The sequence below is a fragment of the Oenanthe melanoleuca genome, chromosome 3 (genome assembly GCF_029582105.1).
Source record: "Oenanthe melanoleuca isolate GR-GAL-2019-014 chromosome 3, OMel1.0, whole genome shotgun sequence".
Lineage (NCBI taxonomy): Eukaryota > Metazoa > Chordata > Aves > Passeriformes > Muscicapidae > Oenanthe > Oenanthe melanoleuca.
The window spans coordinates 57618197-57641669 of NC_079336.1; the positions used below are offsets into that span (position 1 = coordinate 57618197).

Sequence of the window (23473 nt, forward strand, 5' to 3'; positions counted from 1 at the left end):
CTTGTCAGACTTACTTGTTTGTAAGCAAGATACTGAAACATCAGCTCTGAAAATTTCTTTTGAAAGCACAAGGACAGGATTTGTAGTTCTTAAATTTTATTCTTTTTAAGTTAAAAATAAAGATAAGGAGGTTTGTTTTGACAGCATCAAAGGAATATGCTGGTTTGTTTGCAGCCTTTGATTTGGATGGAATGTATGGAGTTCTGTATTTTTTTTTTTTTGTGTAGCAATTTATGTTGTGAGTATTTTGGATTTTCTGTTTATGTGAAATGTTGGTATTGATGTCTTATTTTCAGGCATGATTTATGGAAAATAATTGCGCTTTTTGTGATTTTTTTTTTTTTTTTTTAATTCAGTGTTTGTTATTTGATTGAAATTCCCAAGTGAAGAAAAGTAGTAAGCATGTTGTTTAGAGCTGTTGCTGTTTTAAGTTTATAGTTGGTCACAGAGGCTATTTACAGAAATATTTTTGGAAAAATAGAAATAGGTACATTTGATGCTGTTTTAGCTATGTAACAGCAGTAGCAAAATAATTTTCCTTGGCAGATTTACTTATATTTGAAAGTTTTTCCTTCCTGTAGGCAGAAAGGTCGGCTTGTGCGAGGGAGGTACGTTCTTGGTGGCCGGCATGTGGCCGTGGATCGTGCCGGGATCCGTGGATGCTGTTGGCCGTTCAGCCGGAGCGGTGCCTGATGGAGGCATTTCCCTGGCGGGACGCGGGGACGGACTCGGGGGGGCGGCGGGGTCCCGGGCCCGTGGCAGCGTCTGTGCAAGTTGCACACACGAAGCGAGCTAGTTCTCTTGTGTGGCGTCACATGATCAAAATATTTTGCCCTTTGCCGCTGCCAGAAGCTATCTGTTGCTTTTCAGCAGCCCGGCCGCTCGGGCAGCGCGCCAGGCGCTGCTCGCGGCCGCGGGATGATGCCCCGGCTCACCGGTGCGGGCGGCAGGCGTGGGCAGCGACCTTGTGTCCGGCCTTGGGAACGAGCTTTGCTCTGCCCTCGCATCTGAGAAACAGCACCGTGTGGAGTATTTATAGCATTTTAAGTGACGCTTACTTTACAGTTTAAATTTTTGCTGGTAAAGAGGTACTGCGTTTGTTTGTCTGGTATGTTGCGTTTGGGTTTACAATATATGTATTTTGTCTTTTAAATCCCGAAGCTAACACGCATCCCTTGTGATAGCCCCCCCACCCTTCCATCCTGGCACAGAGCCGGTTTTCCTACTAACAAACTGTAGAAGCTACTAATTCAGCAACATTTCTGAGATTTTTAACTTTCTGCAGAATGCTCTTTTTGTTGTTGAACATGTGGTATGCAAATACAAATGGAAATAGTGCTATGGAGGATTTTGTTGTGGGTTTTTTTAAGTATTAAAAACACATTTTGCTTTTCTAATAAACCCCATAACCAGACCTTTTAATGTTTTGATATAAATAGCAATTACACTAACTGAGATCCAACCGCAACTAAAAAAAAACACATTTAAAATCATTGAGAAGAAAAGTTCCCGACTTAATTGAGCTTTTCCTTTCAAGAGGAGGGGCTGATTGGGTACCAGTATCTGAAACAAAGTGTCTCGCATTTTAGAACAGTGTTCTTGACCTGATCAAGGTGTTATAGTAGAGACCAATATTTAAAGATTTTTCCAAGAATTAGCTAGGAATCTAAAGGCTACTTCAGTCTAAGCTGTTGAGAGCTTTATGTGTGATTGCTAATGGCAGTCAGATAATTTTCTGGATTAATTTGAGACCCTTGAAATGTTTTAGATTTAAGTTGAACTTACATGGACTGGCTATTTCATATATTTGGACGTTTAGGGATTTGGTTGTTCACAGGAAACTTGATAAATGCAGCTGTTTGAACAAGGAAGACTTTTCGTAGCCGCACATTCTTCCTTTGAGTTCTTCAGCTCATTTCAATAATAATAGCAACAGTAACAATGCACTTTCTCATGAAGAGGAAGGTTGACGAGGGCCTGAGTGAGCTGTTACTTTGCTGGAATGTGGTTGACAGAATGGTGGATGCTGTCTTTTACTTTTTCTGAAGATACCAATGTTGTTATGTGTCAGCTCTGTTGTGTGATGTGGTTGCTCAACACTCTTCTTCTGTATTTTCCCCCTCAGTGAGTGAAAGATTTATTTGTGGGTTATTTGCATCTGTTTAATTTCTTTTCTTCCCAAAGTCATAGTATTTGTTTTATCCAAATCTCAAAATCTCTTTTTGTTACTTTGTCCTGTGATACTTATTTTTATTTCTTAAAATGCCTTTCTCACATTCCAAGTCATTGGAGTGATGGAAAAGTCATCCATATTATCTTCTGCAATTTTAATAGTTGTGCAAGAGTGATTAGTGTGAGTATAGCCACCGACAGTGTAGCTTTTGAGTGATCCAGGTACCTGTCCATCTCTCTGACTTTCATTTGTTCCTCTGCCCTCCAAGTTGACAAAAGTTGTTGGGCAAAGAGTGGCAGCAGGGAAAGTGTCTTCACTATCCAGCTTCCTGTGCAGACTCTCCTAGTGACTAGAGGTCAAGTTCTATTTAAGAAAAAGGAGAAAAAAAGGCCACTAAAAAACTAACCAAGCAAGCCCTCAAATCCTGGCAAGACATGTTGGTATAATAGTAAAAATTGTACTAGTAGTTATCTATGGGTAATAATGCTGGTATTTTTGTTTCAGGTTCCTCTATTGCTGATCCTCTAAGCAATAGCAGACTTAAAGGAGGGAAACAAAGGATACAAAAGCAAGCTGAAATGTAAATGTTGATATGCTTAGTTTTTGTTAACCTGGCATGGCAGGTGTGATTAAAAAAAATATATATATGTATTTGCCCAAAAGATATCTGAAAAGATATCTGCAAGAAAATTCAAGTGTGATGTTGCTGTACCTGTGGAAAATACAGAAAAACTGATACTGAGGAGAGGGAACACTTGGCATTTAATTGTCTGTATTAAGTAGTGATGTGGTTCACTAGATATGTTCTTTGCAATATTATAGTACTTGATACATAATTTCATACATTTCCTTTCTTTTTATTCTTCTCAGAAGATTGGGGGTGTAGAGAGCTGCTAGTGATGGTTGTTTTTTATTACACAGTGTCATATTTTATTTGAGGGAGCGCATCTTACAAAGATGGTGAATGAAGCCTGTTTAAAAAGTGAGTTAAGGTTCCATTGTTCTAGAAAAATATCTTAGTTGTTCAAGAAGGAATTGAGGCCAGTTTCTTCCTGTGTGATAGCTTCCAAATTCTGTTGCTTTGCCTCTGATATGACATAGATGTTTATTTGCAACAATCTTGTTGCCTGAAGAAAACCTCACAGTGCCTGATTTACGCTCTGTGTTTCTTTTCTCTGCTCCTGCTTTTTAACATTCAGTTTAAATTCTTCCTTTACTTGTGGCTGATGTCTTGCTTGAAGAGATGGAGGAAGAAAGTAGGTGCTCTTTCTTAAAGGCTGCAGCTAGTCATGGCATCATAATTGAAAGTTCAAATATTTATGATTTCTGATGACATTTTTACCTTCATTAAATTCTTGATCTTGCATATGGTTGTCTGTTTTACTTGAGCAAATTGTCTCAGCTAGTGTGCCAGAAGTAGGAAGAAATGCAGTTTTCCTCTCCAGAAGTGAGTTTATGTACATTCAAAGGGACAATGAACATGATGGGGTTTTTTTTCCCCAAAATGTTATATACTGAGCATTCAGTAACATGTTTTATTTGTTATCTTTAGATTAATACTTGGGAATAAGCAGTGAATATTTTTTAAATTGAGTTCAGTCTATGTATGTCAATCAGAAGGTCCATGTGGGTATTCCTCAAGAGGACAGCTTTTTGTCCTTCTTGACTTTTGAGGATCGCAGCTGAAACAAAAAGCAGATTAACAGGAGAAAGGTTGTAACACATAAATGCACAGGAAAATGTGTTGAACCAAATGGACATTGCTTTTTATGCAGATACCAAGCCAGAATTTCTCTTGGGAGAACTGAAGAAAACTTGAAAATCTAATTTGTTTATTTCTGCATTTTTCAGTAGGCTTTTGTTACACTCCTTGAGTACTCTTTTATCCAGTTTTGCATTGCTAAAAGATCTTGCACCACTGTATGAGTCTGATGGTTGTCTGAAAGTGATCTAAGACTTCACTTCTACTGTAAAGACCAGTCCCCACCTTTTTATCTGCTCTCCTGCTTCCCTTGTGTCATAAGGTGAGTCGCATCAGCTCGAAGATTTGTCTGAAAACTAATCCTGCCAAGCAAGACCTGTGAATGTTTAGCTTTCAGCCAGATCATTGAGCAGATCTGACTTGCAGCATAATCTTTGCAACACATAGGTAAAGCAAGGGAGAGTATGGCCAGTTCAACTGAGGGATGGGTGTCAGGCCATGACAGCCCCTTTGGTGGTGGTACAGGCTTCTGTCAGCCTAAACTCCTTACTACATTGCCTCTTGAGTGCAAAATTAGTCTGTAAATAATGACAGGCAAGTTCTTAATATTTCTCTGGAGCAGGGAGTCTCTTAAAAGGAGAGAAGCTGAGGCAGAGAGTAATTTTTTTTTTCCCCCAAGAATGATAATTATACAGAATGCATTGATTGCAGTGGCCAAATAAGCTGTGAGTGTCTTTGAAAAATAAGATTTCAAGGGCAGAACTCATCTAACCATATGTACTGTAGGCATTTGTACCTGATCTTTTTTGTGTATCTTTGGTGCAAAAAAATAGTCAGGTCTTTATATGAATCATTTCATCCTAAAGTAGATGTGCAGTGCAGGCTTAATGAATCATGCTCCTAAAGTTTTGTGTTTTTTCCCTCACTCTAAAGAAACTCTAAGGTGATAAGCTCAGGTGTTGATGTCAAAGGGCAAGTGAAATTAATCTCTTCCACTATTTTTAGTGTTTTCATACAGACAAATGACTACAGACTTGCATTGGAGTTCTGGACTAACTCAGCTTCCTCTCCTTGCTAAGCTGTTGGAACTAATGGTTTTCATACCCATTTCCACTTAAGCTTGATAAATTTCTATTTTGTTGTCCTTTTTATAATGCCTATTCAGAGTTTTTTTTGCTGCTGCTTTTCTTTTGCTATGTCAAATTTTTGCATGTAAGAACTGTCAGTACTGTTTATTTTTGCCCAGCATATTTGCAGACATACCAGCATACTGGCAAATTTGAAAATACCAGGATGAATTTCCAGATCAGTTGACCTTCATGCTTAGGTACGCAATTTCCTCTGTACAGAGATGCAAGCTTTTGATTTGGAAACAGAGCAGCAGTTTTGTTGTGTAGATGCTGCTTCACAGTCCACTGAAAACTCTTTACCCATTGCTGGCACGTCAGCTGCAGAGAGTTGGGCACCTCTGGGAAGGAGATTCCTGCTGTAGTGATCCTCCTCACCTGGCACTGGTGCTCCACCTTCTCCCCCACTGGTTGCTCAAGGTGTGTTCTGAATGCTGTGGATGTAATCCAAGGTGATGAAACCTGGTGTTGTGCTGAGGGATGAAATTGTTTAGGACAAAAGGAAACACAGGAATGCCTGTCCTGCGTAGAGCTCTTCTTGCAGTATCATGTTTTCAAAATGGTTAAAGAGGAAAAAACAATTTGCTAAAGAGATTTACCTGCACATCCTGAAAAATGTGTACTGTAATCCTTAATTATCTCTAGGCTCACTTAGCCTTTCTTAGTAAAGTATTTAAAATGTCCAAACTGAAGTATTATTGTGATCAATAATTTCACTGGTGTCTTTGTAGCAGCTTTGTAGCAGGATGTCAGTGCTTTTCACTTTTTGGAGGCTGGTGCAACCATATTTTTGTTTGCGTCCTTTTTAAGGGAATTTTCTCACAAAGGGTGGCAGATGATTTGGTGTAGGCTTAGGTTTCTGAGTTAGGTATCCTCTAAAAAGTTGCATGTTTTCAAAAGATTCTGAGGAGTCTTTTATAGTGTTAAAATTTGTATCTCTTTTTCGGTTCTCTCTTATAATTTCAAGTTCAACTAGTGATATGATTTTCAGATGTACTATTTTCCCCCTGGTGTGTACAGGAGGAGGAAGAAGAGGAAGCATGACTTCCTCAGGGTTGACTGCAATGTTTTAACTTCTATAGCAAATGAGGTGAGAATGAAATTGTCAGAAGGATAGAGACTAAATTATTGAAGCACTTGACTGTTTAAAGTGGCTGGGGATGTACTATAAAAGGTGTGAGTCTAACAGTCAAGATGTGTAAACAGCACCTTATTCCTTCCTTGTACCTGATTTCTCACCACTTGCTTTATATGAGAGCCTAAATCAGTGTGGGGGATATCACAGCCATTCTCGAAGTGTTAGTTTACAATGCCTCCACCAGAAGAACAATCTATTACCATATAGAATAGCAGAGAGAAAAGCATTTTCAAGGAAGATTAATTGAAGTAATTCATCACTTTAAAATGAAAAAGTTGCATCAAACAAAAATAAAAGCTAAGCGTTTTATGTGCCTCTATTGGAATTTGATAAACATTTGTTTTGCTAGAAAATATATATGGACTGGGCATCTAGTACTTGTCTACACAGTACAACTATGTGCTATAATTATATGCTATAATTATACCAATATAACTCCCTATGGAGACACTCTTATACCAGAATAAGAGTTTTTATGGTTTATCTTACTCTGCTTCCAAACCACGTAAGCTTAAGATGGAAAGGGTACTCTTATGCTGGAGAAAATTTCCACACCAAGATAGTTATATTGGTATAATTATGCTTTTTTTTAATTTCAGTGTAGACAAGTCCCTTGTGCCTTTTCAGCTTTGAACTTTAGTTAAGAATTTCTTGGTTGTGATAAGTGTCTAAGCATTTTTATGGTATATTTTTATAATGGGACTTGGGTATTTAAACCAATTACTTAGGCCAATTAACAGCTTCCTGGGTTGTGGATAACAATAGGATATAAAAAGGGATCAGAATTCATGTTCCTAGCTGCTTGGATATATCTGCATTTTTCCCCTGCTGTGATTTTACCAGTATTCGGTGTACAGCGCAACAGGTGGAATAGTGTGTGGCTGTCTAATGAGTTCTGTGTTGGACACTTTTTGTCTGCTGTTTCTCATTATTCCTTGAGTTTTGTTGTGCTGTCGCTCTAATTGCGTGTATCTTCATGGATCACAGAAAGAAGCTTCCTTGATGAAGTTGAAAAAACTGCTTCCAAAAATGTTAATTGTTTGGAGAATTGCTGAAATTTATTGATCTTTACACAAGACAGGACCATAATTGACTTGCTGGGCACAAGTTTTTTAAGGAGCAGCTCAAATTGGATTCAGAGGAAGGGGAAGGTGCAGGAACCCTTTTGGTATGCTGTGTAGTCAGGAGAAGGGTGATGATGTGTAGAAAGTAGAAAGGGGTGGTGTCTCTTGTCTGCTTCAGTCAGTGGTAAGTACCTATAGAGAGGTATTCACATGGATGGTGCTTTGAAGTTGGACATTTTCTCTGGTTCTCTTCTCTTCTCTCTATATCTCCTTTGCTGCTTAGCACACAGCACATCTCATCCTTACATTCACACCTCCCCAAAACCAGGAATATGTAAACATTTTTTACAGTATTTTCACAGTTTCTGCAAATATCAACATAAATTATTTAAAACCAGTTTTTCTTACATTTCTTTTTTACTCCTTATGAATGCACTGGTTTGAAAAACATACCTCTTTTTATTCTCTTAATTTTCTTTTATCAGTGTATCTAGTATGCTTGTAGTGTTGTAATGTTCATGTGGTCTAGTTTTGCTAGAAATTGAGGATTATAGTTTGAAATGAAAAATTGCAGGAATGGGAGAAACCTTATAATAAAATAGAGGTGATGTAATAACCTCCAAATCATAGAAGAGCAGAGCTTGAAGTGACATCAAGAGGTCATTTAATCTATTCGTCAGCTTTGAGACAGGATAAGGCAGACCTAACATTCATGGCAGATGTTCATCTGTCCTGTAGTAGTAACAGACTGAGCAAAAAAGAATTATTTATACTTACTCTTTCCCCTTCTCTCCCCAAAGCTCTGTGCAAGCTGAACTTTACATAGACCTGATGCGAGAAGATATATGGATTCCTTGAGGATTATTTCAAATTTCTGAGTTACTTCTGTTTTTTGGAAACTCTGTGTTTTCTGTCAAAACAGTCTAATGATGTTTGTGTCTTTTTGAGTGTAATAACCCATTTTAATTTTATCAGGCTGTCTGTTGTTCAGGTGTATTTCTTCCCGAAATCATTATTTTTCTGTGTTGGCTTTGTAACCAGTGTCTCCTCTTCTTTGGCATTGAGCAGTTTTGTTTAAAAATGTGTAGCATTTCATTTTTGTGCTTGACAGTATTTCTGGTGTATAATCAGTTTCAGTTTTCCTTTTTTTGTTCAATTTCTTTTTGCATGAAAGAGCTGAGCAGAAAAAAGAAAAACAACTGTGGGTAGGAGTATAGAAGCGAGAAGGGGAAGAATGTGTTCAAGAAATGGTAGTACTCAGCAGAAGTTTAGCTGAAATGTCAGGTTAGATATGAAGTGAACAGTGTGGCCTTAAGTAAAGATTTATATTCTTTGAAGAATAAAGGGAACATATGTTTCAGAATTTTACGTGTGGTATCTTCAGCTCTTTAATCTAAGTGGAAGGTTGCAAGTGAATGTCAGATGAATAGCATCTTTCTAGATTGAACAATACCTGAAATTGGAATTGCAGATACCTTGTTGCTAAAATGAGTCTTTGGGTTTGTTTGCTTCATTTTGCCTTTTGGTTATGTCAGCTGAGAAGCATCTGTCTTTGCTGCTAAATGACCTCTTCTGACTAGGCCAAGTGATTTTGACTGAGTGAAACTGTCTTGAGCCCTCTACAGCTGCAGGAAGGTGCTGGTATAAGTTGCTGCCTTGGACAAGGTTTAGATGTAAATATACTCAAATAGCTGTTGCCTCCAGAAACAGCTTACTCAGACTTACAGAAAAAGTTCCCTGTACCTGTACTGCTTCAGTGTTTGTGCAGGTAGTGATTCCCTTCTCTTTCCTTCCAATGTAATCTGATTGTTAATTTTACTTCTGTTCTAGATTTAGTAATTTTAGGAAGTTGGGAATACTCTATTTTGGGTTGTGTCCAAAGGGGGCTCATTAATCTTGAAGATCCTCTCTCACAAATAAAGAAGTTCCTTTGAAGTGTGTTTAGATGGCTGTGTTGGTGTTTTTTCATGATGGCTGATGTGGGCTCTCTTAAGGACTGGGAAGTAAGAGGTGGGCATACAAGTGGAAAGAAGCCAAGAGTTTTCAGGCAGAGAGAATTTGAAAATATAATGGTTTCTGCTGTGGGAGAGGGAAGCAGTTCTATGAATATGGCATAATCAGCCATTTCCCGTTAATTTTTTTTTTTTTTTTAAAAGAGAAGTACTGAAGAAGTGGATCAGCTTTCCTGCTTTCATATTTCTCAGACCAGATATGTCTCACATGCTGATTTTTAATTTAATTTTAAATGGTGTGATATTAAAAGAAAATTATAATCATATATTGCAAACACATTCCTTCTTTGTATAGAAACTAAATAATAATAGTTATACTAAAACTATGCATTTAATTCCAAACATCCTACATGATTTGTTGCAGAGGTGTTCATACCCATGGTTAATCCTACTTCTTTATTTCTGCACTTACCTAGATGTGTGCTATATGCATGTGTTTGAGCTGAGATGCTCTGGGATGTTTCATAGTCTGCCAGGATTTGTGGAAGAATTTGTCCCATTTGTTGTGATTGCAAGAAGAGTAACGACAACTTAGTGACTTCTGCCAGTTTTGAGAAATAGGTGAAGACTCTAGGGTAAACCAGAATTTGACCTGGTTTAAACCCAAGTCTGACTTTTTTGACCCTGAGTGAGCCACAGTGAACATTGAGATACGTCTTTTGGAAATAATTTCTTTAGAATTCTTCAGAAGTTGTTCCCAAATTTCTGCAAAATTTTAAGTTTGTTTAAAATGTGGGAATTAGAGCTGACAGTATTTTAAAATCAGCATAGCTGATTTTGCTTTCAAAATGTTTGTATAAATACATATATGTTGATCAATTTTTTTGATTGTAGAAATTAAAATTTAAAGATTAACAGATCCCTTAATGCTTGGAGTTTTTGACTTGCTATGTTTGTTTCAGTACAGCTGCTACAGGCTAAATGCACGTGTAATTTTAGAATTACTTGAAGGGTGTTACCACCAACACCACCTTCAAAGTGAAATTTACAACTCCTCTAGTCTTTGTCCTTTTAATTCTAAAATCCAGATGAAATGTAATCCCAGGAGTGTTGTTTTGCTGTTGCAATGTAGTCTGTTTCAGATGATACATGATTTAGTTGGAAACAAATTAGCAGCTATGAATGCCTAAAGAAAGCAATTTAATAAACAAGATTTTTGTAAGACCTAATCAGAATTGTAAAATGATACTTGGGAATCAGTTTCATTATACAATAGAGCCGGTGTGAATTGTAGGCATGTGTGTGGATTCATGGTTTCTAGTCACATTGTTCTCTCAAGTGATACAAGAGCTTCAACCTTCAGTTTACTGTTTCTTCTAATTTATAACTTAACTATTAAATGTATTCAATCAATACTGAAAATTCCCACTCATAACTGTAATTTGTTCTAGTGAATGATTTAAATTTTTATTTTAACTACTGACAACACCCCTCCACTCCCCATTTTCTAATGCTTTAAATCACTTGTTGCTGGTGAATTTTTGTTTGTTTTGCTCCTGCCCAGAAGTTGTTCCATGCTGCTGACAGTGTCTCTGTTGATGAGAAAGGTCATTATAAATGCAAAATAATCACAGGCAGGTACTCACAAAAAATCTATTGCTCCAGCTCCACAATAATGGTGTATAGCTCCAGCTTCATTATCTGTTTGTAGTGGACCCTTGGGCTGAGCTGACACTGCTGGTCTCTAACTGCTTTATTTTAGTGATGTTCAACCAATGTTGAGATCTCGTTATGGAATGAGAGTTAAAAAAGATGAACTGGTTTCTTTCCAGGTAACTTAAAATTTTGCACTGTTTGCAACCAAGTTTTTTCAGTCTCTACAGGAAGCAGTTTTAATATAGAAAATATGTTACAAGAGAAGTTTCTTGGCAGCTGAAGAAGTGACAGGACTTCTGTTATAGAGCTAAGTTTGCTTTCCAATTACCCTGATGCTAAATATATCCTTTTAGGAATTCTGCATATATTGGCTCTAGCTAGGGGCTTTCCCCTGTTTTCTTAAAAAGAAAAAAAGTTAGGCTTGAAAAGAGAAGATGCTAGGTTAATCAGTAAGCTACCTGCTAAGAAGCAAGAAACCAACAAATACAGAAAATCAGTGCTGTACCCTGCTTTTTAGTGTCCCGGTCTGTTATCCTGCGTTGTAAGTAGGGTGGCTGATTCTTTCCTTTTTCTGAACTCTTGCTGGTGTGGCAGAAGGATAGAACTTAAAACTCTGACAACTATTTCTCAGTGTGAACAGAACTTTCTGCGCCTCCCTTAGTTGAAATTTCATGTTATGGCTATGGAAAAGGAAAACAACCAATTGCTTCTGTTTGCCTGGTGGAATTTTCCATTCTTCTACTCTTTTATGTATCTCTATTTCAGTAACCTATCAGTTTTGTCAGTGATGTTTCTTTTGGTGACCCCCTGTCCATGTCTCCCCCCTCCTCAGTTTTATTCATCATGAACTCAGATACCTACAAAAAGGGAAGAAAATTGCATGAAGCCACTTAAGTGGCAGAGCACTTTGCAGAGAGGAATTGAAGATAGTATTTGACAGTAGTTAGGGATGAGAGTAAGAACTGGGGGGTAGGAAGAGAAAAGGGGCTGTGTTGTCTAGAGTATCTGCTAGGTTCTAGCCTTACCTGGACTCTGATTTATTCTGGAATTCCTCCAGTGAGGTCACTTTCAAATACCTGCAGTAAGTATAATTCAGTTTTTGAAGAGTTGTCATTTGGGTTTTGTTTTTTTTTTTTTTTTTTGTTTTTTTTTTTTTGTAATAGTGTAATCTCAGAACATGGCCTAGAAATTTTACATTTGCTTCATTCATGAGCATTTGATGAAATCTGGTCTATAAGGCTGAGTCTGAGCAGTTGAGGCACTTATTTTTGTGCTTATCTTAGAAATAGGTGATTTTTTTCAAAGACATTAATACTTCCACTTGTTCCAAGTGATCTAGCAGCAGAAATTTAAGGTAATCTTTTTTTTTTTTTTTCCCCCCCCCTCTCCTTTTAAGATGCTTCCAGGGACCTTTTTTATTTGGAATGTAAGTTTCTGAAAGTTTAGAGTACCTTGTTGCAGTTAGAGTACCTTTTTTATTTGGAATGTAAGTTTCTGAAAGTTTAGAGTACCTTGTTGCAGCCTGTTGATGCAATTTCTCCTTTTCAACATCTTCTAGAGATTTGGGGGTTTTTCCTCCCTTAGCCTACCCTTCCTTCCTGACTCCTAGTCGTGTTTTCTTGTTGCCTAATAACTGACATCAGTCTCCCCAAAGTCCTCACGTCTCTTTGCTTGTTAAAAGTGCATATAACACTTGTTGTTAGGAGAGTGAAAACTCAGTCACAGGAAGGTGAAGTGTTGTGCTCATGTTTGCATATCTGGTCAGCTGCTGAGCCAGGAATAGAAGTCCTGTCTCATGACTCAGTGCCCTAACCGCTGGCCTGCGCCGCCTCTCCGGAGCACCGGTCTTTTCCAAGAATATAGTAGCGATGGGTATAGGAGTAACTACAGCAAATATCCGAGCTCTGCTTCCAACTCTGGCACAGCTCCAAGGCTTATACACAGCTTAAAAGACAAGGGGAGAAAAAAAAGCTTTCTAAAGGAGCTCCTAGATAAGTTCTGTAAAGTTACGGTTTACTTTGCTTTGTTTAAAAACAGCAGCAAAAACAAAAAACAAAAAAAAACTAATTGAAAATAGCTTTCCAGAAGGTTTTGGATGTGGAAAAAAGTTCCATGTGTTTGGAAGTCAAACTTTGCTCTACAAATAACCTTAAGAGTGGCCCGTGATTAAATCTTTTGTATATTCAACAACAAACTCATTTTATGCAACCGCAACTATGATAAAATTGAATTAAATGAACCTGCCTCTAAGAAAAGATACTGAATAGCTGAGTAGCGCATTATTCAATGAATGGAAAATGGGGAGGCTGGCTGAAACTGCTGGGAAATGGTTTTAACATTCTATCGGGCTAAAGAGCAATTCTGTGAAATCACTGTATTTGTTTCCCCCCTACCTCCCCGCCCTCATTTTTTAAATAGCAGTGCTCTTCATACTGTCAGAATTCAGTGTTGTGACACCCCTACTCAAAAGTTATGACAGCAGTGTAATGACAGCTACTGCCTCTTGAGAATCAATCAGGCAATTAATTTTGTAAATGAAATGCTGATTATACAAAGCTTCACATGAGAGGCCCAGTGATTAAAATCAATTTAACAAATTGTTTCAGGTGGGACTTGATTAATAATTTGCCATAAATGCTGAGGATATATGACCAGCATACCTTTGTGTGTGTGTGTGTGTTAATATAGAACTATATATATCACTGGGAGTGGAAAAAATCTGCAGCTAACTGTATGTACTTTTGGCTTGTGACCTAAATGTGATTGGTTATGCCTTTTTGTGGGTACTCTGTCGTCCCCAGTGTCCAGAGTGTCACTTTCTCAAGTAGTGTTCTCTCCAGCAGTTAAATACATCTAATAATAATACATCTTCTAATTTTATTTCTGTGTATAAAGCCAAGTAGTTGAAAAAGTGTATTCAGATCCTCTTGAATATTAAGTTTAGAAAGTTTTTTTTCTTTAAAAATTAAAGTGGATGTGGGATTTTTTTTCATTTACATCTCTCCCCCCGTCACTTATATTTAGGACGTTGTGCATTTTCCCCCTCTTACTGCAATACTCTGCAGGCAGCCTTCCTGCAGAGCTCCTCTCGTTCCACTCAGGGCAGTGCTCTGTTCCTTGGCTGACAGATACTATTTTTAGTACATCCTTTTCTGTCCATCTAACGCCGTGTTTGTGTAAGAGCTGTACAAAGTAGGTAAGGGATTTTTTTTTCCTGAGTTCCAGATGGCAGCCATGCACAGTGAGTGAAGGTGTTTACTTGTCTAGGAAGCTGAGAACCTCATTGCCAGACAAAATAGAAGTAACTGGTATTCTGGGTGGGGCTTTGCTTTTTTTAACTGGGTTTTCTTGGTTTATGAATGGATTTTCTCTTCCTTGTTGAGCCTTGGCTACTGAGGAGGCTTTAAAGCTTTGAGGCATCCACTGGTAAATCTAGCCTGAGAACTTTAGGTTACTATTTTCACTTGCTATCTGCCTTGCTGTCCTGCGGGGGGTTGTGATTTTGATCGTAGAAATGCCAGACTGAGAGCTCTGCCCATGTCTGACTGTGCTGCAGTGCCAAAGCTGTTGTATTGGTGCAAAACCATCCAACACAGGCAGTTCTAAGTTCAGACTGGACTGCAGATGGAAGTAGCCAAAGTGTGGTCACGATCCTGCAGCATATAGAAGTAGCTGGAGTGAGTGACCTGTTGTATAGTCGCAGATAGGTTTGGTAGAAGACATTTTAAAGACCCCCTGAATTCTGCTGCACTAGAAATGGCTGCAGACTTGTTGAAGAGAGGATAGGGCTTCTGCATGCCTAAAGAAAAGTGGTCTTCTCTGTAGGGTCATCCAAGTTGGAGAAAAGAAATCTAAAGGCAGGACTGTACTTCCCAGAAGAAGTTTGATATTAGGAAAGTGGGTTACAGGAGAAAACCGAATGTTCAGGTGTGATGAGGACAGATGACACAATTAAGCTGAATTCAGAGTAACCTATTAGCTGTCAGTAGCTGGCAATGACAAAGGCAACTTTGGGGCAGTGGTTTTGAGCTGTATATTCATGTGAACTTGTCAGAAACGTAGGATTGTTTTGGCCATCAGCTGTGTTAATGTGTATAATTGTTTCTTGATGTTGTCTTAACCTTTGCATGCACTTGTACTGGCAACTGCAGAGGTTAGTTATGTACACTTCATTAAAAACAGGTTTCTTTTCTTTGCTGTGTTTGTTGTGATTTGTTCTTTCAATAGTTGTTTAGTTTTATGTATATGCAAAATTATAAATAGAGAATGGCTGATACACCTTGCAGCTTATGGGTTGTGTGTGTTAAAGAGGACTCAGAAGAAGGCTGAAAAACAGTACATCCTTCCTTATCCTGCAGAAACAGTTGCTTGTATAAATTATTTGTAAAATGTTCTAGGCAAGCAGTAGTTGATTCTTTGTGGGGCATAGCTTTGATTTTTTTTTTTTTCTTTCTTTCCCCTTGTTAATTACTTACTTTCTGTTTTGAGTGGGAAATAATCTTTCTGATGTCTCCCTGATGCTGAAATCAGACAGTATGCAGAGCCTTTAAGACAAGGAAAATGGCTATTTATGTTAAAACCCTGCTAGTGTATGCTTCTTCATTTACTGGATTTTCTTTCATCATAGGCTTATGTTGAACTCAGCTTTTTGTTTTTGCTTATTACTTAGTGTGTTTATGCAACTGCCTTTTTAAATTAAAATTTTAGTAAAACAGACGGTAGATTTACTCTTTCAAAAAAATAGGAAGCATGTTTACTAGTCACCTCTTTGACTTTATTACTAATGTCAGAATCTAATGCTGTATATTCATACTTTTTTAATAGGTGCTTGCAACTTTCTTAAATGGATATTGAAACACACGTGACGAGAGTTGTTTTGATACTCCCTCTTTTGTCACGTAAAAATGTTGGCTGAGGCGTCCTTGTACATGTTCATACAAATGATGACATTATCTAGGAGTGGATTATCTTTTCTGCAGTTCCAACCTCATGCCAGCTGTGTCATTGTATTATAGTGAATACTTCTGATTATCTTTAGCAATAAATTTGTGACTTGGTTCCTGACCTAGAGTTGAGAGCTCCATGCCTGTCTTCCTTGGAATGTGTGTAACTGATTGTCAGCTGTCTTTATTTATTATGAGTTTTCAAGGCTTCGGTTTTTACACAGACATGGGTTTTCTTTTTTTCCCCCATTTATTTTTAATATGAAGACAGAAGCTTTGGCTGTAGATCAATGAATAGACAAAGAGTTATTGTATTCATAGCTCTAGGAGTTTGAGGGGAAGCCTACTTGAGAGTGTTGAGTTCATGTTGTTTTGTTACAGGCACAAATGATGGAGCATTACTTGGGATGCTCTGTGGCTTATAGTTGCTTTAAATTGCTGCATTTGCTGTTGTCAGCCAAACCAATGCCTCTTTCTTTTTTTTTTTTTTTTTTTTTTTTTTTTTTTTTTGTTTTTTTTTGTTTAAACAAACAAAACAGCACACTTTCACTTGAAAAGTAGTTACATCTCTCATGTAAATACTCTTGTCTCCTAGTGAATTGTTCTGTCTGCCTTGTAGAAAAGAGCACTACCTGAATGGGATTCACATCTAAATCCCATTGTGACCTTATTAAAGTGTCTCCCACTCCTCCCTGTCTTGAGATTTCAGTGGTGGGGGTATTTGTGACATCTTTAAATGGAAATGTTAGTTGTATTTTGGGACAGTGACTGGTATTGTTCACGTTTATAGGTATCGCTCAAACATTTTGTTGTTAGAAGTGAAACGCTAGGTGATGACTTAAGAGCAGATACGTGCACATACACGTAATATATATGTAATGTGTGCATAACATCAGTGGTGCCTTAAAAGTAAGACCTGCTTTTGGTCAGACATCATCTCAAGTTCTTCTCTTGTGCAGGCTGTCTCGGATGTGAATGTAGATGAGGCAACTGGGAAAACACTGGCTAAATGACTAAAGAACATGGTAGTGTATTTTTCTCTTACTTTAGAAAAGACAAAATTGAATCTCCAGGTACTTCAGAGTGAAGTGATTCATTTGATTGTTTTAGATGGGAGGACTGCAGAAGTGGTGGTGATACCGAGTTTACAAATAGGTGTAGTGTATTCATTTTTCACTTTTGCATACAGTAGGGATGTAGAGTTTATGTATTCTTTTACACAAAACATTGAAGAAAGGAGCAGGTAAGAGGAAAAAGGTTGTCAGTTACTATTTGTAAGTAATGTAGGCTTTTCAGTGTCCTACTTTAATGGTTGTATCGTCAGTCTAAAGACCGGGAATGAAACCTTGGCGCTGTTGAAATCATAGCAAACCTTCCACTGGATGTTTTAAGGTGCTCATGAGACATAATAGGCAGGGACTCTTATGAAATGCTCTGTTCTCACAAAGCCTGATAGTACATGTGCAAATGCATCTTATACTGACATGAGATAGGCACTATAATAAAGGGGTTATAAATGATAGTATTTTTGTGGACTGAAGCAAAGAACAACACTGAAGTATTTTGAGGAACTGCAGATGTACTCAAAGTTTTAATGAAATTCAGCAAGTTGAAGAGGAGGTGCAGAATCAGAAGCAAAAGGCAGAATCCATCTAGGCTTGCCTGGAAGAATATGCTGGTAAAAAATAGCATGAGCAAACATTAGATAAACTGGTAAAATAGTGATGTGTGTGTTAGGAGTAAAACAGCACTAGAGAAAAAAATGGACTGTTCTGTAAAGGCAGGAAAGGAAACAAATGGATATCATTTACTACAATGACACTAAAGTAAAATTTAATAAGTAATTAAAACTTTGCACTACAGCGTGTGATAGAAAGTAAAGGCATGGAAGATGTAAAAATACACACTTCATCCATTCATAGTCAAACATGCACGCTGCATTTTAGAGGAACGTGATGCAGTTACAGCAATGCTGTCATTTTTGGTAAATGTTAGAGAGCACATGTGGAGAGGCTGGGTTATGAACCCTACAGCATAAAGAGGCTGATACTTCTCATAATCACCCTGCAACTGAAAACTTGTCTTTGAAAACTGTTGGAACTGATGTTTAAGAAAATACTGGAATTTAATAAATGTTAAAGGAAACTTCAGATAAGATTATAATATTTGTCTCAATTAACAGCTTTTTTCAATAAGTTTTCAAAATGTCATGGATGAGAGCAAGTCCTGTTATAAGAATGAAATCAGAGAATCTACAAAAATGATAAAACTAAAAACTGTGCGTTCATTAAAGCTGGAAAAAGCTACATTGAAAGTTTTGCCTTCACTGTAAGGGGACAGTACTTGATGAGCAGCTCTTTTTTCTGTTACATGTATGGCTTCAGGTCTTTCTCACCATACACTGTTCTGAAGACAAAATTTGTCTTTTTTTAGAGAGTTTTCAGTGATATTGATCGTGGACATATTAAATTCTAAAATCAGTTCTGTGTGGAAGAAATGATGGGGCTTTTTTTTTTCATTTTTGGGGTTGGAAACTTTTTTCCCCCATTTTTTTCATTTTTACACAAGGGAAACTGAGGCATTGTAGGAAGTTTGGCCTGGTTTTGATGGCTGTAGGTTGAATTTTTTGAAACACACAGTCCATTTCTGCCTGAGCAGCACACAGCTATTTTGGATGGTAAGACCATTGTCTCCTTCATTCACTACCTGTAGGATAAATGAAGCCCTGTTCCAATAGCTCACACTGCCCCTTCCCTGTGCTGGGTGGGTACCTGAGGCTGGCACATCTGCTGCCTGTGAGGACTGAAGTGTGACTCTGCTTTTAAAGACAGCTATATCTGTGAAAAAGGCACACTTAATGTTGCAAGGGCAAACTTAATTCCAGGAGCTCTCAACTTTGCAGTAGAAATCTTTCTTAAGCCTGGGGGAGATCTGGCTCTTAGGTTTTGTTTTGCCTTGCTGAAATATGTTGACAGCCATTGAGTCACTGGTAGATGTCTTCACCTTTAGCTGCAGCACAGAGAGGGTTGGGATCTCATCTGAAGGGAGCCAGGAATAGCAGTGGTGACTTCCCACCCTCCATAAGGTCCATAAGGACTGATCAGTGCATAGGATGAGAAATGTTTCCTCACCAAGTCTGTCTTCTCCAACCCTAGAGATCATAGAACACTCTACTCTTTGTTCTTTCCCTGAGATCTTTTGAGAGAGGAGGGAACAGGCAGCACTGGCAGCTAGGGTGGGTCCCTGTGGATTGTCCCAGTAATTTGTCCGGGCACAATGATTGCTCTCTGTCTAGCCCTCTCATATTCAAGTATCTCCAGTCCTTTGTCCAGATTCTTGATTTGCAGTGTTCACAATAAGTTCTGAGTATATCCAGGTCCCTTGCTTCCCACTGGCCCCCTCAATTCCAGTGTTGTGTGAGACTACAGCCTTTGGTGACTGGATTTATAGCAATATCTGAGGCTCTTCATCCCTCCACCTTTCTGAATTGGAGGGATATCACCTGAGGGAGAGAAGAGTGGCTCACCTGAGGAGAACAAGGGGAGGTGTGGTGATGGCAGGCTGGTGAGGAGGAGGGAAGGAAGGATGCACTGATAGTGAGGCTCACTCTCCCAACACACACACACAAGCTCCACTGCTTGGAGGTCACTAGTCCAAAGGACAGAGACTCTTTGGCTTGTATCCATGTTACCTCCTGACCTTGTTTCCTCCTCTCCCCTTCAGCTCTTTCTGCCTCTCTTCTGTCTCCATTGTTTTTTTAACTCATTGTCCCTCTTCCTTTGTCTGGCAAATTCCAGGCAGCCTCCATACACTTTAACTCCCCTGAAGAAGCCTTGCTCTGCCCCTCCTGTGCTGCTGTTTATTCCTCCTGTGCTCCCAGTCTGGTGACATTCAGGTGCGCTCTCTGACAGGGGCACATGCCTCGCCTTTCATGAATGTCCAGTGTCACCCTGGGAAATTAAAATTCTCTGCCTCAAAGCATGGTATTCAAGAGGTATTTTCAAGTGTTTTATGTGAGAGCATAAACCATGTATTTTTCTGTGACCTCATTCTAAGACATAGCTGAACTATTTCTGCTGAATTTTCCAGAGAATTTCAGCCTCAGGCATACATATGCCCTGGAAAATTTCAGCCTAAATGCCTGAAGTTTGGCAAAGTTTATATGCTCCTGAAAGTAGTCTTAATAATGGAAAATGTCAGATTGTTTTAGCTGTGTATCTATCTGCATTGTTTATATTTAAGAATTGGATGCAGAAAAGTAGCTACTACATTCAGTATTAATTAAACTTGAATTTAAGCAAATGTGCTTGTTGGAGATGAGACCTGTAAATTATACCCTGAAACAGAAGATGGTAGCAATGGAAAGTGCTGTTTGGCTTCATGGGAAGCTGATGGAGGAAGCTCAAGACTTGTTTTGAATAAGGATTTATGTTTGAGAAGAAGAATATGACAGGTGATGCAGAGAACATTAAAACACAGAAATAAACACAGATAAAGTATTGTGGTCTATAGGAGGAAATGTAAGTTGTCCCCTGGGACACTGTAAGAAGGAATCTATAGTTCATCTGCTTAGCCTTTGTGTTTTTAGTAGAAACTGTGGTGAGAGTGCATGATGGCCTGGAAAAAAAAAAAAAATCAACCAAAATTGAGAATGTTGTTGTGGATCAGGTGATCTGAAGTGGTTGAGGAACCATTGATTTTGGAAAGTATAAAATATAAATAGTAAATTACCCAGGGACATTTAGTAGCAAAAAATAGAAACTTCTAATGTGGCTACAGAGCAGGCAAACAATAAAGGGAAAATTGCTGAGTAATGCTTACCCAAAATTAGCAGTGAATGTGGGATTTGCTATGGTAGCAAAAATGGGCGATCCTCTTCTGGAGTGAATGGAGGTATCATGTGAGAAGGAGGTTATCATTTCCATGTCCTCAGATGTAGTGTGCCCATATTCAGAATACTTTATTAGTTTTGGGTGACATTCCTGGAAATTTGGTATTGGTAATGGTGGAGACAGCCAGGGAAAAAAAATTAGGTTTGATGGATTTTATTTGCAGTAAGGAAAGAATAATAGTTCATTAAGCAGTGACTATTTTGGAAAGGGCATATTTTGGATAAGAACAAAAAAAGTAGTGTGTTAGCAGTACAAACAGCAGTGATGAGAAGAAACAGGGATGGGAGTGGGAAATGTTAGTTATTGTCATAATAACTATTGCATCAGAATATAATAGCCAGAAAGGACTGGAAGAAGCCATATTACATAGAAGGTTTTAAAATTAAACTGTTCAGCAGTATGATGCAGGGAAACCTGCAAAATGTGCTTGCTGCAGGAGGGAATCCTGCTCCTGATGGGGGGATGAGTGACTGTGTGAATTAATAGGTCTTTTTTTGGTGGGGGGGGCAGGAGGGGGGTGTGTGCTGCTTTCATGAAGACAAGATTGTGATAGGCTTTTTGAAAGCTTCCCCCCACATTCTTCACAAATCTAACCAGAACTCAGGAATTGATAAATAGATGTAGCATTAACAGTACAGGGCTGCACTTCACGAAGTATGGTGCTTTTTTCTGGTTCACTTAGTTCTCAGTAATAAAACATGAGAGTAATACTACACAATGGTTGACACCTGTCCTGAAAGTGTTACAGGGCTTGGTAAGTGCTGCCAAAAAGTCTAAAAATAAAACTTCCCTCTCTTACCTCCCTTCCCCCTCCATCACTGGTTGCAGTTTGGATTTTTTGAGGTCTATTAAGGAGGCAAATAAACTTTCATGTAAAATGTGGGTTATGACTTGCTTTTTGATCTGGAAACTTATTAATGTGCACTAAAGCAACAGGAAAATGCTGAAATGCAGTGTTCTGTATGCATTGCACTTCTTGGAAACTTAATCTTTTCCAGTTTCTTTTTTTTTTTTTTTTTTTTTTTTGTGATGTGAGAGAACAGACATTTTCTCAAGGTTAAATGGCTTGTCCCCTGTTTGTGTCTCTCTTAATATATACTTATGTTTTTATTTTATTTTTGTTTTAACATTAAGGTCTGTGATGCTAATCAATGTGCAGCAGTGTATTTAATTACTTCTTAAGCTGAATTTTTTTGGGCAGTTTCTCTGGTTTCTATCTGTATAGGTAACAGACAGCCTCAAGTTTTAGTGCACAATATTTTTTTAAGTTGTTTTAAATGGAACGGAAGTCCCAAACTTACTATTCAAAACCACATCTAATTAATCAGAGAACCCAGGGTATGGTACTTTGCCAGTTTGTACATCAAGTCAATATTTGATGTATAAAGCGTTGAGAAAACACGTTTAATTTGCCCGCAGTGAGCATGACGACTCTGCCCTTTTTCTTTGCATGCCTTAAATCCTGCTTTGCTTGTGTTTGCCAGCAGGGCAGCGCGATGGACCCGATGGTGATGAAGAGGCCGCAGCTGTACGGCATGGGCAATAACCCTCACTCTCAGGCACAGCAGAGCAGCCCCTACCCCGGGCAGTCCTACGGCCCTCCCGGCCCCCAGCGCTATCCCGTGGGAATGCAGGGCCGAGCCCCGGCAGCCATGGCAGGAATGCAGTATCCACAGCAACAGGTTTGTGGAGGATTTTTCTGGGTTGCTTTGGTTTCCCTCCTCTCTTTCTCTTCTCTTCTGACATTCCGGCAATACAGAGGGTGCAAGAGAAAAACCTCAGAAATAAGTATTTCTAGTGCAGAAGGAGGATGAAGGACTGTTTTAAAATGAAATAAATAATGTTCACAATGTGAATGTTTTCTGAAATCCCTTACAGTTCGAACAGGATTAAGTTTGTTGCTAGTATCTTTCTGGAGAGAAAGAAGTATGTCAAATGCCATGAGTTTTCTTTTTTTTTTCCAGTTGACGCCACTTAGCCTTGAGTATTTTTTGGTTCTTTTCTTTGCTGTTGTTGCTATTTTGTTCTTGGTTTTCTAGGGGTTTTTATGTTCTCTTTCTCTCTGGCTTGCACACACTTAAACGTAAGATGAAAACTTAGAGCTGACATCAGCACATCAAGGCTAGTACTTGTAATGTAGTCCAGTGCATACAAAAATGTTACATATTTATATCTACTGCTTGTTGTTGTGGTGGTTGGTTTTTTTTTCTCCTCATTTTGATAGGAGTCTGTAGCTTTTCCTTTTTTTTTTCTTTTCTTTTACCAACTCTTTAAAGTCAGGATTTTTTTTTTATGTATCAGAGTATATAGAAAGGTAAGGATCTCCTTTATCTACTTGGATTTCACTGTTGATGGAGATCTCTTGTGCTTTTTTCCTACCCTTTTTAAGAAGGTCAATCTCAATGTGCATACCATGTACTAAGAAAAATAGAGCAGATTTCAAGAGGGAGAGATAAACCAAGGTTATCAAGAAGTTAATGTTTTGCTAGGATTTTTTTTTTTTTACTTAGGGATGTTAGTGTAGGCAGTGAGAGCTCTATACTGCCTTGTGAGCACAAACTTGATCATTAATGGGAAAGAACATTTGTTTTGTGCAACCGATCAGTCACAGATTAGCTTTTCTTTGTATCATTTATTGTTAAATATAGAAAATAAAATAAAATTTTGGACACCTGGCAGATAGGTGCCTGGCCAATTCTTGTTATTACCCATCCAGTAGGACAAGATGTTAGTCAGGCAGTTAATTAAATAACAGTTTAAAATATATTATGGTATCATTAGCACAAGTCTTAATTTTTATTCTTTTCTGTTGTTAAATAGATGCTT

General features: G+C 38.3%; 1 protein-coding gene across 6 annotated transcripts in view; it reads left to right on the forward strand.

Moving 5' to 3' along the window:
- The window catches only part of ARID1B (AT-rich interaction domain 1B), a 323079-nt gene that overhangs the window by 9846 nt on the left and 289760 nt on the right, over positions 1-23473 (forward strand). For 4 of the 6 annotated variants that reach the window (XM_056486539.1, XM_056486541.1, XM_056486543.1 and 1 more), the window contains exon 2: positions 22132-22329. In XM_056486539.1, coding sequence (XP_056342514.1) covers positions 22132-22329 — 198 coding nt within the window. The remainder of the gene's footprint in view (positions 1-22131; positions 22330-23473) is intronic. The other 2 variants (XM_056486540.1, XM_056486545.1) reach the window with 1 other exon arrangement.